The sequence below is a fragment of the Anas acuta genome, chromosome 22, assembly GCF_963932015.1.
Source record: "Anas acuta chromosome 22, bAnaAcu1.1, whole genome shotgun sequence".
In the NCBI taxonomy this organism is placed as follows: domain Eukaryota; kingdom Metazoa; phylum Chordata; class Aves; order Anseriformes; family Anatidae; genus Anas; species Anas acuta.
This window is the reverse complement of record NC_089000.1, coordinates 8430322-8445170: the sequence shown is the minus strand read 5'-3', so window position 1 is coordinate 8445170 and position 14849 is coordinate 8430322. Positions and strand designations below refer to the sequence as shown.

General features: G+C 39.0%; 1 protein-coding gene across 4 annotated transcripts; it reads right to left on the bottom strand.

Annotated features, from left to right (window-relative positions):
* Positions 1-51: 51 nt before the first annotated feature.
* Positions 52-14608, bottom strand: LOC137843399 (cyclin-dependent kinase 11B). Of its 4 annotated transcripts, none has more exons than XM_068658634.1 (20): positions 14460-14606; positions 14245-14377; positions 13459-13574; positions 12812-12936; positions 12074-12212; positions 11435-11565; positions 10147-10269; positions 8889-8984; positions 8648-8779; positions 7834-7899; positions 7057-7232; positions 6570-6660; positions 4429-4550; positions 3982-4087; positions 3259-3380; positions 2987-3094; positions 2361-2477; positions 1928-2076; positions 846-1035; positions 52-466 (listed from the first exon to the last, which is right to left on the bottom strand). In XM_068658634.1, the coding sequence occupies exons 2-20, from the start codon at positions 14353-14355 to the stop codon at positions 374-376; spliced, it is 2313 nt and encodes a 770-aa protein (XP_068514735.1). In that variant the 5' UTR covers positions 14356-14377; positions 14460-14606; the 3' UTR covers positions 52-373. The 4 variants fall into 4 exon arrangements, with proteins under 4 accessions (XP_068514735.1, XP_068514736.1, XP_068514737.1 ...); XM_068658635.1 differs by having other exon boundaries at positions 7057-7226; XM_068658636.1 differs by lacking the exon at positions 10147-10269 and having other exon boundaries at positions 14460-14608.
* Positions 14609-14849: the final 241 nt, after the last annotated feature.

Genomic DNA, 14849 nt, shown 5'->3' with positions numbered 1-14849 from the left:
CTAACAACCAAGTTTGCTGCATGTGAAGAAATGAAATCCTTCACACTGATGAACAATTAAAAATGTATTTTAATTCTACAAATTTACAAGGGAAAAAAAAAAAGGAGGAAGAAAAAAAAAACAGAAACAGTTCCAGGATTGTACTTCAAGTTTTCCTTTGTCAAATTCTGTAATGATCCTTGGCTTGTCACGTTAATTCCAGTCCTCTAGTGGAATGAAGCACTTATACTCCACACCCAGCAAGAGCCTTTGAAACTGTGATGGCATTTCCCCTGCGAAAAACATCTGCTCTCCCTAACAGGAAGAACAGAACTGCGGCACTTAGAAATCCACTCACATGAATAGTTCTCCTTTTTTCCCCTTTTTTCTGAGTTTAAAACTTGAGGCTGAAACCAGGTCCTGCAGCAGATGCTCCTTGATTTGTGGTGGTCAGATGAAAACCTGTGTCTTTCAGATCATCATCACCCTGTGAAAAACACACACAATATCAGTAAGTGTCTGCATACGCATTCATCTCTCCAACACAAAAATCAAACTTCTTAAAAAAAATTTAATCTAAATAAAAATTGAAGTATCTTTAAGAGAAGATCAATAAACATTTGACTATGTGTTGACATAATGATTCTGTGAATCGAACAGAAATTGGATTTGAAAAGGACCAGAGCAAAAGCTGGGCTTTCATGCTGTCCTTGTCAGGCAAGTCCAGGTGAGTCTAAGAGTTCCAGGCCCCGAAAAGCCAATGGAACACAGTCCATGTGCACATTTCCCACATCAGGATGAGGACATTGTCAGCCCATGGCAGGAAGGACAGCAAAAAATGCCAGCTGCTGACACGCCATGCTTACCAACTGGCTGTATCCAAGGCCTCCCTCAGGTGGCCGGGGGCTAGTGCCACGTTTCACCCTTTGCTGTTCGCTTTTTGCTGGCCAGGTTGGAAACATGGAGGGGTCAATAGGAAGGGGAGTCTCTCGGAAATACTCGTGCTTCAAACCATCTTCGGCAGTGATTCTTCTGGCTGGGTAGTACGTCAAAAAACTGAAAAGGATTTAAAAAGACAATGAAGTAGGGAAGAAGGGAGTCAGGCAGAAAAAAGAAAAATGTAACCCCCAAAAGTCTAAATTCTTCAGAAATGCATTTTAGAAATTTCCATTTCTAAGAAAGAATTGTATTAACAAGCATGACTGCTTATAAAAGGACTAACAGAGAGAACTAATTTTAAAAGCATGCTTCCCCCACAAACCTGTAATTAATGGAACTCCATACCAAAAGGAGCCTTTGTTGGGGATCTGTTTAGGTAAGCGTAAATCATTGAGGCACCGCACTGTGGGGGGGTCAGACACAGCTCAAAAGGGATCCAAGATGGTTCAATTGAAATATTTATTTACTTTTAAAGAAGACAACAAAGATTATATAGATACACCATGTAACTGTACAGCTCGTGGTTAACTATTTTAAACATTTCACAGTGCAGAAACGTGTGCTACTGTACTGTTCATTCTACCAGCCTTTGGCCCTGACTATCCAAGCTTTGTACATGGAATGGGTTCCACTGCCTTCTGTACACTTTTCTTTCTTCCTTTTTTCAATTATAATTTAACAAGATCCTCCAGCAGACTGCACAATAGTTTGACTCACCACAAAATTAAATGTAACATGAATGAGCTAAAACATTTTCTGATCTTCTATGACATAGGCGTCCAAGAATAATCTTGGACTGATGTTTAATAGCAGATGTTAAAGAGCATGGCACACTGAACAAAGCTGTTGTGAGTGAGGAATAGCACTGAAAGAATGTCACAGACCCTCCAGCATGTTTTGACAAGATGTTAAACGCATGGAAATACCATGCTTCACTACAAGTCATTTTCCACAACTACCATACAAGTGAAAACATTTTCCCAAGGATACTCTAGAAGCTAGCACTTACTTGTTCATCAGATCAAAGCCCTGATCAGAGAGGAGTGCTCCAAATCTCTTGCGCAGATTGTTATAGGGATATTCTGTGAATGTCATCTTCTTTACTGCTGGCAGCTCGTTGTAACCAGGCCAAATTTTTTCACTTGGAGTACCCAGATCCTATAGATTCAAATGTCTTCTTAATAAATGCATTGCAGAGTGCAACCCTTCTGCTTATTCATCATGCAGTTACAGGAGTTGATAAATTCCAGAGAAAACAGATAAAATACAACACATAACCCTAGCCTAGCACTGGTACTGTAACACAAAAACCCAAAGCAGTGAGCCTTTTATTAAGGCCTAATCTCTGTGAAAGAGCTACAAGCACCTTCATTTTCCTACTACTCTCCTATAGCTGCCTCTATAAGCAGTCAATTAGAATCCAGAGGTGTTAAAAGCGTTACCTTAAAGACTTTGTTAATCTGGTCGATTTCTGACTTCCCTGGAAACAATGGTTTCTGAGTTAACAGCTCTCCAAATATACACCCTACAGACCACATGTCTATCGCTGTTGAATATTCCTAAAAAAAAAAAAAAAGAAAGAAGGTACCTTATAAAATCAGTAAGATTTAAAAAAAAAAAAAAGAATCTGCTCTACCCAAAATATGTACAGTCATCCCAATACCCAAGACATGGGCCTCAACTGTATTTATTCAAAACTCAAAGTCGCAGTGAATTCAGAGTAATACCCATAAACACACATATATACAAAAATACACCACAATGAAGAGTGAAAGTTGCCACAATGCTTCACTCAAACAGCATCACAGCTAGCAAAGTGTTCTAAACTTGCCCTGTGTTTCACAGAGATCCTTACCCCTTATGTTCCCACAACAGCAGTCTCAGGTTATGGGCACAAAGCTTGATCTCCACGATACATCTTTTCTCTTAAATGTAGCTTTATCTCCTTTCACAAAACCATCCTTGACAGATAGCATAGGGCTTCTTTATACTTTGTTCATGAATTATAAAATCAAGTTAGTCTGAAAAGTCATTTCACTAGCTCCCAGAAGAAAAAAGAGACACAAACCTTGGCTCCAAGCAGCAGTTCTGGAGCCCTGTACCAAAGCGTCACAACCACTGGTGTGTAAGGTTTCAGTGGAGATCCATATTCTCGGGCTAGTCCAAAATCTCCAACCTGAATGAAAAGAGAACCCCACAGAGAAGTCATTTTCCACCCAAAGAAAGAGTTCTTGTTATATCAAAACATTCTGTCTAGCTCTTAACATAGCTACAATGCAGTGTAATTCTGCAATATGAGATTTTTTTTGTAAATGTGGTTACATTTCGTGAAATTCTTACTTTTAAAATGCCTGAATGACTGAGCAACAGGTTGGAAGTTTTCAGGTCTCGGTGAAGTATCCAGTTGTCATGAAGATGCTTGACTCCTCGTAATAACTGTATCATCAAGGTTTTCACCTCACCTGAAGAGAAAAGAAGCCAAATAGATTTAAAAGATGAAATCTGTCTTCATTTTTTTGTTTGCTTGGAGAAAAGGGGGAGAAGGGGAAGGGATATCAAGTTAAAAGCACACCATCGATTGTACCATAAAAATGTGTCGTAGAACAAGAACAGTTAAACCCAAAGAGTTGCCAGTACAGCAAAATGAACTTGGATAGCTGGAATGCATCCAAATAATGCTCAGAAATTAATGCTTCTCAACAAAGTGTCCAAAAATAAAACCCAGTGTTCGCTTCCAGCCTAGCACAGAGGAAATTCCCTCTTAATTTCACATCTGAACCTGTTTCACCCTCAGCATGCGAACTGGATTCATCAGCCAAACATCTCTATGAATACCAGCACTTCTGGCCTACCTTCCTATCTTATCTGCTGTCAGTGGAATCAGATCAGACAGAGAAAAAGCAGTGAAATCTCTATTCCAGAGAAGGCTCAGAGGACATTCCAAGGCAATATACATCATCATACAAGCTAGCTCCCTCATGTCAGTACAGCCCAAAGACAATGGGGTTTTTGGAGGTCAATTTTTCAATTTTGACAATTAAAGGAGACTCTGGCAAACCATACCTGGTAGAAATGGTTGTTTCATTGTTTCCATCAGGCTCTTGAGATCGTGTTCCACATAGTTCATTACAATATAGATTTTATCCATATTACTACCTACAACGATTTCCTAAAACACAAAAACAAATTATCAAAACAAGCACACACTATTAAAAATAGCATGCCAAAATGAATTTTAGAAATTTACTTGGCAAGATTACAAACACAGCCTGCCATTAGTAAAATTCACAGAAAACCTAAATTAGATTCCCAAGACAACAGTTTATTTTTGCAAAATGGTAGATTTTGTCCAGACAAACACTAACTATTTAGTTTTACGGGTAGTATAAAACTGCTTATATTAACAAGCTCTGCTAGGAATGCCAACGTTTTCATCAGGCATGTTAAAAACCAAGAGACAATGTTTCAAGAACAAAAAATCCTTTTGAAATAGAAGGTTTCTGGACTTACTCTGACAGTGACAATATTTAGATGCTGTGCTTTCAGAATAGTATTTATTTCTCTAAGAGATGTAATGGGGAAGCCTTCCTTTTCCTTCTCCATTTTCAGTCGCTTCAGTGCCACAATTTCATCTGCAAGAAAAACAGAAGTATTAACTGCAGACTGCCCATCATGTAGCTAACAAAATTCATGTTAAGAGGTCCCCCAGTGTTCTTTTACTACTTTAATGCATTTGAATGAAAACTGTTACAGGTAACTTTATATTGAACTTACAGTCGGTCTGGCATTAGCAGTGTAAAAACAAAACAATACAAACAAAAAACTGCCAAATTTAAGGAAAAATAAGAAAATACGGAATACCAATCCAAAGTTTACTTCATGAATTTTAGCATATTCCAAGATAACTCATCCCAAAAGAGATTAAAATGAAAAGTTTATTCACTTCATCCAAACTCTGAAGGTTTAGAGTTGATAGAAATGCCTCAAATACAGTTTATGTCTCTTTTAAGACCCAACTCAAAACATTTCCAAAGTGAACAATTTAAATAAATCTGTTTTTGCATGATATTGTAGAGAATAATGGCTACGTCAGCCTCTGAGCCAACGCCACAAGATAGATAAGGAAAAGAAGAAGGAGCTGATGGCAGATATCCAGTACATGAGTGAAGTCAGAGAAACCATGCCGGCTGTATGCTCTCATTCCCCAAAAGGAGATCAAAAGGTCATATTATTCTAAAATAATCAGAGAAACTGAGACATCCAGAATTTAACTGTCAGCAGAATCACAGCTTGTCAGCTGGAACCTGAGAATAACAATAACTTCTATGTCTGCCCTAGAACACAATTATTTTCACAAGCTCTCTTCACCATCTGCCACCTCTGTTGAAAACTACAGATATTTAATTTACTGTGCTACAGCTCTCTTTGCAAATGACCAGCTTGCAAGACAGTAATGTATCACTAGTGATGGGACCACTACAGGGAAAAAAGAGAGGTCAGAGCCAAAAGAGCAGATTGTATCTTACGTTATCTTTTTCCAGGGAAAAAGAAAAGCTGCACTAATATCACAGTTTTTGTTAAAGCATTCAAGCAAATATGTCTTTCACTTGAGAAATCAGCATGGAAGAGGAACACAAATGACCTGACTCTTGCACCATCCATAGGAAATGCAATAATTTCCTCCAGACGCTTGCCATTACAAACCAGGTAAGAAATGAGATTTTCAATTTTAAAAATACAAATCAACTTGCGTATGGAAATTTCTTTCTACAACAAAATACTGCAGTATATACTCATGACACACAAAGCACTGCGTTTATGAATTCTCTCATCAGTGGCTGTGTTTAGCGTGACACCTAGTGGCACGCTTATTTAAATTCAACCACCCAATCAATCCGTTAACTAGCTAAAGCAAATCACAAACCAGAAATAATTGCCTAATGGGCCAGAAACTGAAATCATATTAACTGGTTTTAGCATCCAATAAAGAAATTAATTCTGAACTCAAATAGCTGCTAGCAAAACCCATATGTCAAAGTCCATGTCCTCTTAAAAGCATAATTAGCCTCGAAAAAGAAAGAAGCATTTTAAACGTTTTGTTCCTCAACGTAGATGCAGAACCATAATTTGCATATATCTGCACCCTTAAATTTATGTATGGGACACAAGTAGAAATTAGCTAAAAGAAAAATTAACTTTTTACAGCTTTCCCCTTTCTTAGGGAGGAAGATTGGTACAAAGAAGTATCGGTTTTGTGCTTAAAATGCAATCTGCAAAGTAAGATACATGAGCTGTACTTCTGACTCTGCCATAGATCCCCCTTTCTGTACTCCTTGGTCAGTTATTGTGAAGGTTGTTTGAATTTATAAAGCTCCACTGGCAGTTGTACAACAGAAATATCTACAGAAATGCAAAATACACTAGATGCAACTTGTGTTTAGTTCTTACGCATGACACTGCTGATTCCATAGTTCAAGAACAGGCAAATAAGCAAATTTTCAATTTACAGGTCCCAAAATTCATAGCAATCCCCACAGATGACAACAGCTGTCGTGGTAACTTGATTGAAATGTTCTTACATTAGATGATATTTATGACACAATGCTTAGCTAATACCATGAAGATAATAACTGGAGACCGCTTATACTAACCAGTCTTTTTGTCTTTTGCTCTGTACACCACGCCATATGTTCCTTCTTCAATCCTGTTGAGACACTGAAATTCTTCCACACTACGACATCCCTGAGAAAAGAGAGAGGCGACATTTACTTCTGAAGTGTCTTCAGGAGCATAGCACTCATTTGTTTTAAGAAGACGTTAAGTTAAACTCACACAACTTCACAGAAATAGTTAAAGTTTACCAAGAGAATTCAACAATACGGTTAGCAATAATCAAAGGTATTACACTCTTATCTATATGTAAAAGTCACTTGTGCTCCATGCATGTCTTTTACTTGTCAAGGCAGTAATATTCCACACACAAACATGTATTTTGTGACGCTGAGTCAGCAAGACGTATTCTGCCTGTAATCTATCTCATGCATAAACGCTACTGCAAATGTTTACCATGTTAGTGAAGCAGCTCCTGAAATCTACTTGCGTATGCCATGCTCAAGCACCCTCTAAGAGATCCTCTACCTGAAGTGCGGGAAGGTACTTAGGAAGCTCTTGTTTTAGTTCAATGGGGGAAGAGGCTGGGGAGTCAGGAATGTAGTCTCCCTCTGTCATCGCGTTGGACTGGGGGGTCCCCTCCCCTACTTCCTCTTCTTCCACTTCGCTTCCAGCTGAATCTCGATCAAACCTTGACTCTGTAACTTCAAAAGTCAGAATCAGTCGTGGAAAGAGGGAGTCATTTGGAACAATTCGGTTCAGCTTTAGACAAATATGGGAAGAGAAACACTGATCATTATAAGACAGCAAAAGTATGCAAATTTTGTTGGTGGAATATGGAAGATCAATGAAAAGAAGCCAAATTTTTCCTGTTTGCAGAGATATGATGCTTTCAAGCATCCCAGTTTACAGTCACGTACATACAATTTCCTGAGTCAAACACGGCACATCAAAAAAATAAATTTTTAACAGAACACAAGAAAAAAGTGACCAACTATCTCTTGTTCTGATTGCAAAGCTGTTTTGATGAGAGGCCAAGACAAGAGACCCAAAGTGAAAAAGAAGGAAATTGTAGTTCATTAGACTAGGATCTGATTTCCTCTAAATCTAGACCGTGGTTCAGATTTCAAGAAATTTCTGATTCTGACATGAGAATGGCCTTAGAACACAAAATACACAATGCCTTAGAATGATGGTAAAACTGCAACAAATAAGTTTAAAATATTTTAAAATAATTTTAGAAATAGATTTAGCAGCAAAAATCAAGACAACCATTTTTTTATACATTCAGTATTTGCATTGTACCAACTGGGATGTGGTTTCCATTCTCCCGTTCCTCCTCTTCGCTCATTTCTTCTTCGCTCACCTCTTCTGCAAGACAGAACCAAGTTCAACCAAATCAACTCAGCACTTCAGTAGTTGATTGCAATGCAGATCACTGTTGAAATGCTTACCTAATTTATCGTGCCTTCTTTACTGCTGTCTAGTTCATTACCTCATACTTGCTGTTTCACTTGGAAAACAAATGCTTCCTCAAACTCAACAACTCAACATTAGTTGGGAGACTAATGAATGTTTGCTCAGTAATTCTAAGGGATTTTAAAGAAAAATATCCAGAGTGAGCTGCTGTGTTTTTTTTCTGTATTGATTAAAGATGAGAATGGCTGTAAGATTTCTTTTACTAAGCCTTTTTATTTTTTTTTTATTATGTTCATGCAGTTGTACTGTAATGAAAAAAAATCTTATTATTTGCAACTGAAACAATTCAAAAACAACAGAGATATATCTGTCTCACCACCTCCACATAGAGTGCAGAATTGTTCTCAGATTGTCTGTTACCATCCAATACAAACTTATTTAAACTGTTAGCATTACACCATTTAGGAAGTCACAAATGGCTTTCAGTTTTCTTATCTGACTTCTTACTCAAATAATTGGTATTACCTTTATATAAAACACTAAAATGTGACTTGTTCTTTTTTCTTTTCAGCTATTTTGACCTGTGAGGCCTCAGCCTATCCTAGACTAAGAGAAAACGAAAATATCCAACTAAAATACAAGATGGGAAACAAAGAAAAGCCATTACACACCACACGGGGACCTGCTTTACATTACTCACCAGCTGACTGCTCAGACACTTCTTCAGAATTGCTTCCTGTCTCCTCCTCCTCCTCCTCTTCTTCTCCCTCTTCCTCAGATCCTTCACTGCTAGACTCTTCTTCCTCTTCTTCTGAGCCTGATCCAGACTCCGCTGAGGAATAGTAAAACAGGGAACTAAGTAGATACAATTAATCACACAATTGTCTGTTTGAGGAAACACAGTTATTAGATAGTGCATCTACTACATTGCATTTGATTACCTGATGAAGACTCTGCCGAGCTGGTTTTTCTCTCACTGTCACTGATATCTTGCAAGTCTGAAAGAGGATCTCTCTCTTCTGGTTTCTCTTCTTTCACTGGTGACACCACAGAAATCAAAAACAGGGTGCCAACTGAATTTCACTTCTACTTATAGGCCTATGAATACCCGGATATCTAATTTACTTTTTCTGGCCATTAAATTAGTGCCGAATATTCATCCAATACTGAGCAACCAAAAATTTCACATTCTCCTCAAAAGGCAGACAGCTTTTCTGAGCTGCAGTGGTGCACAATCAACAGCCACAAATGTGGAATGTTGACTTTTTTTTTTAAGCGTGACACAGGCCTACACCCCTCTACATCAGATATATATTTACAAAAAAAATAAAGGCGTAACATGATAACAAGCATGACCACAACACAGCCTCGTTAACATACATACACAGTGCTTCCTGTTCTCCTTCAGTCCCTCTAGATCACAATGAAAGGGCACGCACAAACAGATGTTGATCGATTAAACAGCAAATTCAAAGGACTCGCTGCCTGCCTCTGCCTGGAATTCCAGCTGACTGCACTGGGCGTTCAGCTTACCTCAGATAGTTACACTGATTTTTACAGCTACACACATTAACAGAGCAGACACAGAGCGTTTCTTCTTTAAACGAAGACATTCTTTTTGTCAGTTGTGCAGTTTCTCTCCTCACAGTTAGGACTGTCTACATACCACATTCTAGCTTAGAAAACAAAATTCACCATCTAACCAGAACACTGCTTTAAGCATTTTTTTTTCTTCTACAACATGACAATATTAGTGATGCTTAAGCTGTATTGTTCCCTCTAAGGTTGCTTTTTAAAGTAACTTAGTTCCTAACACCAAATGCAAGTGGAACTAGTGCAAACAATCCCTTTTTAATCTGCAAAGAAATTAAATTTACAGAAGTCAAAAGAAAAAATATCAGCTGTCTTTCATCACTGAATGAAGTAACTCGCTTTGAAACTTTTTTAATGACTACCCCTGCTACTGAACAGGAAAGATTCATTCAATTTGTCACTTACACAATTACCTGCAGAAAAGCATTGCTTTAGAAAACAGTGCACGTGCCATCCTTCTCCAGCACTCCAGAGTTATGCCACCAGGGCTGAAGTGGACATCACTTTTCATACAGCACACAAGGGATATATCCTACAAATCAAACACTACCCCAGAACGCCTCTCCTAGCCTCCAGGCAAAGACATTACGAGGTGGCAAATGCTACCTGGTTTCCTGCTCTCTCCTTGCTCAGGCTTGTCTCTTTGCTGTCGTAATGGACTGCGACTCCAGGGTCTCATTTTCACTTTGTCTCCATATTCTTCCCTCACTGTTCTATGGTGTGCAGAAACTAGTGAAAACAAAACCGAAGGAAGTTGTTAAATCTCCCTGCCCTAATTAAAATTCTTCTGTCTGCCCCAGCCACCTGTTTTGCACATTTTTCCTTACAAAATAGTCATGGGGAAAGGTGGAAGTGGAGCCTAACTGTGTCTAGGAGAGAAAAGATACCTAAGAGAACAAAGGACTAGGATTCATTTCATGCGCAATACAGTATGGGTTCGGACTGCTTATAGAAAGGTGCTGCTGCATTTAGATGCAAGATGCCCTCTATCCTACTCAGTAAACACTCCAAACCTGAGGCTTTAAAGCACGAGAAAGAAGTGGACAGACTAGGGGGATACATAAAAGAATTAAAACAGCTAAGGAGCCGACAGAACATTCAGAGCAATAAAAATAGCTGAAATGAAAGGCTAGAGACATCGAGAAAGACCTGCATAAATACCCAGCACACAGGAGCTGTTCAGGATGAGCGGAACTAGAAAGAAGAGCAATAAACATGACCTCTTCTGCTACTCCCAAGCAATCTTTGTCACAGGAATGGGTTCAGGTTTTTACCTCTGAAAGCCTGGACAGAGGTCATTTAAACAAAAATGATCTGAACTTACAGAGCAAGTGAACTGATGCAAAAGTGAAAGCTCATACAGAAGTGAGTTTAAATTGATAATTTCTCAGATCTTCCCCCCTTGACTCCTATTAGTCTCTTACGTAGCTGGACTACTTAGATGGTCTCTCCCCATCCCCTTACCATTTATTTTCCAGAAACTCTAACACACTTGATTCTGAGACTTCAGTCTCTATTAAATCGGGTTAGACTCAGCCAAGGAGCTCAGAAGCAACGGCAGTCATGACAGATACACACACACACACACACAACGCACACAATGACTACAGCAATTACATAAACCTTGTTTCTATAGAAAACCAGAGACTCATTGACTACTCCATATGCCAGGACATCTGACATCGGTTTATTTCCCTTTTTACAACTTTAGAGATTTTTTTTCCAGATAGAGTCTCCACACTACTTCCCACTTTTTTTTTTTCCTTTTTTTTTTTTTTTTTTTTTTTTTTTTGTTAATTCTGGCACTGACCTAAGTAAAAGCTGCTTTCTACATCTCTGTTCCACCACTGTGGCAGACAGTAAGCTCAAACAACATTTATACAGAGACAGTTACCTTCTCTTCTGGCTTCCCGTTCCTTACGTCTTTCTTCAGCTCGCCTCTCGCGTTCCTTTTGCTCCCTTTGTTCTTTTTGCTGCTCTCTGATTTTTCTCTCTCGCTCTCGCTCAAGTTGCTCCAGGCGATCCCTAGAAAAGAACTTTCGTTATATTTTTGTTATGTTACAGTTCACTAAGAAGAACAGTGCATCTTTTGAATTTGTAACCAGCTACAGGGCTGTTCAATTTCATTAGCAACAACAGCAATGGAGCTTTTCAGCTGATCCTTTAAAAACAGCCAAAGAAATCAGCTTGAAAACTCGTGAGCTTCTGCACCCTTATCAGGATTTAAACAGAAAGTAAAGAAGTTCAGTCAATAAATCCTACTACGCCAAACTGGTTTGCTGTTTTCTTTGTTACAGTAAAACAGTGAAAATGACTTCACTTAGAAACATCTCCTGTAATAAAGTCACTTACAAAGGCAATCAAAGTCAAGAACCCACTTTAGTTAGACAACATTCACAGGAACATGGTACTGTCACCAGACCTTACCAGTTTTCGCTCTGAATTTGTGTCATTTCAGAGCAACGCAAGGTTAGAGATACTTTGAGGAGGAATCAGCTCATCTCTTTGTTAGTCTGTCCACGGGTGGATGTACCTCTCCCTCCTGGAATGCTCCCTTGCCATTTCTCTCCGTTTCTGTCTTTCCCATTCACGTCGGGCCTTATCCTGCTCTTCTCTATGTCTCTTCCTACGCTCATGTTCCCGTTCTTTCTCTTTCACTCTGGCATGTTTCCCTAAACAAGCAAAGTTAATTTTTGGTGTTACTGTTCAAAACATTTAATGCTCCTGTTTTCAAAAAGTAAAAGTAGAAAGGATGAAACTTATGATAATCTATTTCTGTGCTCTCCATACTTCCGTTTATAGAAAAATCCTGATCTGAAAGGGTGTTAAAAAATTAAAAGATTGTAAGATCTTGCACAAACGCACTGAAAACAACCAAAAAAAGGTTGTAACAGGAATACAAAGTGTACATTTCCAGACTAGTTAATACTGAAAGGATATTTGTCTCTCTATAGTTGGGTAAAAATAGTTCATTGCCCTGACTCAGCGAAGCCAGAAAGAAGCACAACAGGCTTCAAAGAGCAAAATCAGACTCTGGGTCCCTGACAAAAGTGGTTACTGTCCTCTCCAACATAAACGTGCACCTGTTGTTCTTTGAAGGGCATTAGACAAAATCAAAGCAAAAACACAAATTTAACTTCCTTTGTCATATCCATCTGACATGTTTTCTCTGTTTGTTAATTGTTGTTATTTACTCTCTCTAAATCGCCTGTTCAGCTCGACCTCAGAAAGCTACAAGAAGCATTAGGCAAGCGTATTAACTAACACTCACCTTCTGCTGAATGACTACGATGTCTACGCTTCTCTTTCCTCTTCTCATCTTTTCTATGATGGGTTTTTTCTTTCCGTGACATTTGCTGGGGTGGTTTTATAGCCAAGGAATCATCTTCTTCTCCTCTAAAACATGACACAAATTAATAAGCTTAGGAAGGTTATGTGTACGGTCTAACAAATTGTGTTATTTAATCTTAATTTTATATTATAAAATTATATAAAGCATTTTTCCTCTTTTTTATATATTAATTTCTATAATACCCATGAATCAAAGCATTAACAATAAGTTACAGAAAATCGCAGTCACATGGATGAAAAGTTAATCTATTGTTACACACGAACTTTTAACACACAAGCAAACTGAGGATGAATTAAGCATTGAAGTGAACTCAGCATGCCTTTAACATCTTGAGCAAAATATTTCAGATAGCAACCAAAATTTGACCATGCTATATTGTTAAGCCTGAATCAGCCCTTCAAAGAGATATCTGGACATCTTCTGGTAACAGGAGGTAAGATGGTACACCAACCTCCTCAAAAAGCTACTTTTTTTCCCGTTAAGATACTTTCAAACATTCTCCTTGGTACTTCTACCATTTCATCTCAGCAACATGCTCTAAGATAAGAACTCTGTTCTCTCGTTACCTATCTTCCATAGAGTCTTCCCTCCTGTAAGGTGAATTTCTGATCGTTATTTCCATGCGGTGATCCCTCAACTCCCCCTCTTCAAGAGAATCCCGCTTGGAATCCCTATCATCCGACTGCCAAACAAACAAAAGAAAGGGAAAAAACAAAATGGAAATAATTTGTATGTCACAGTGAATAATAAAATAGTACTCGACTCTTCCATTTTTGGAAGAAAAATCTCCAGCTGTCCAGCATGCTGACTTATGAGAGATTTTGTACTGTACACAGCTAAATGCAGCTAGATTACATTTATAACACTTGAGCTATGTAACTAGACAAGATCAAACAACTATTAAGCAGTTACATTAACTAGTACTATTTTTTAATGTTAAGCTACTCTGTATAAAGTTGTAGAAAGTAACGTAAAAGTTATTTGAGAATATTTAACTGCATTTTTGTATAAAACCTCTGAAAAGGCTTTTAGCTGAAGTGCTGCTGCCATTAAATTGTTGGTTTTTCTTAATTTTTCTAACAAACAAAAACGAAATGAAGAAACATATAACAATTATTAACATATATTAGTGTTATATGTAATTATTGTATAATTATTGATATAAATGACACGTGTAAGGTAAGAGATTAAATGAAACCAGAGGAAAACGGGGTTTTCTGTCAAGCTTTGGCACGAAGGGGGGGGGGGGGGGGGCCACAGAGATCACACACAGAGCGTGTGTACGAGCCCGGAGGCCCCCCGGGATCACGGAGGATCCCCCCGGGATCGCAGAGACTCCCCCGTCAGCTTACATTCTTCATGCGCTTTATCTCTGCCTTCTCCTCCTGCTCCTTCCTCCGCTTCTTCTCCTGCAGAATCTCATCTAAAGTTTTCACTTTCCAAGAATCCTTTTCATCACCCATTGGGGTTTACGAGCCCAAACCCCTGCGGATAAAGCACAAATTCCCCGCTCCGTTACCGAGTCCCTCAGGCCCCGGCCCCCCCCCCCCCGATACCCCCCCCTCACCGCCGCCGCTGCCGGGCCCCGGGATAAGCAGCGCCACACGAGTGCGTCACTTCCGCCCGCCGCGGCCAGCTGATGACGTAACGGGGGGAACACGGGAGCCGCGAGAGGCCGTGTGGAGGAGGGCCGGCAGCGCCATTTTGGCGCCCGGCTTTAAGGCAGCGCAGGTCGCTAAGGAAGGGGCGGAGCGCCAGTCTCCTACAGCCCCCTCAGCCTAATTAGTTTTTAAATAAATACCCCGCCCAGTTACCGCTTTTTAAAAAATACCCAGTAACTGTCTGTGTGTAGCATTCTTGAAGCCCGTCCTTATAATTACATTTAAAAAATAAATAGATATATATTAAAAAAAAAAAAAAAACACCCAAAAAATCATTTTATTGTACCTCTGAGTAA

Bases quoted from the DNA above. Each gene is read 5' to 3' on its own strand.
- LOC137843399 (XM_068658634.1), bottom strand. From the start codon at position 14,355: ATGGGTGATGAAAAGGATTCTTGGAAAGTGAAAACTTTAGATGAGATT. The intron at 3,095-3,258 runs GTAAGAATTTCA...CTTTTCATTCAG, and splicing joins GTCATTCAGGCATTTTAAAA to GTTGGAGATTTTGGACTAGC. The intron at 2,478-2,986 runs GTTTGTGTCTCT...TTTTTTTTTTAG, and splicing joins AACTGCTGCTTGGAGCCAAG to GAATATTCAACAGCGATAGA.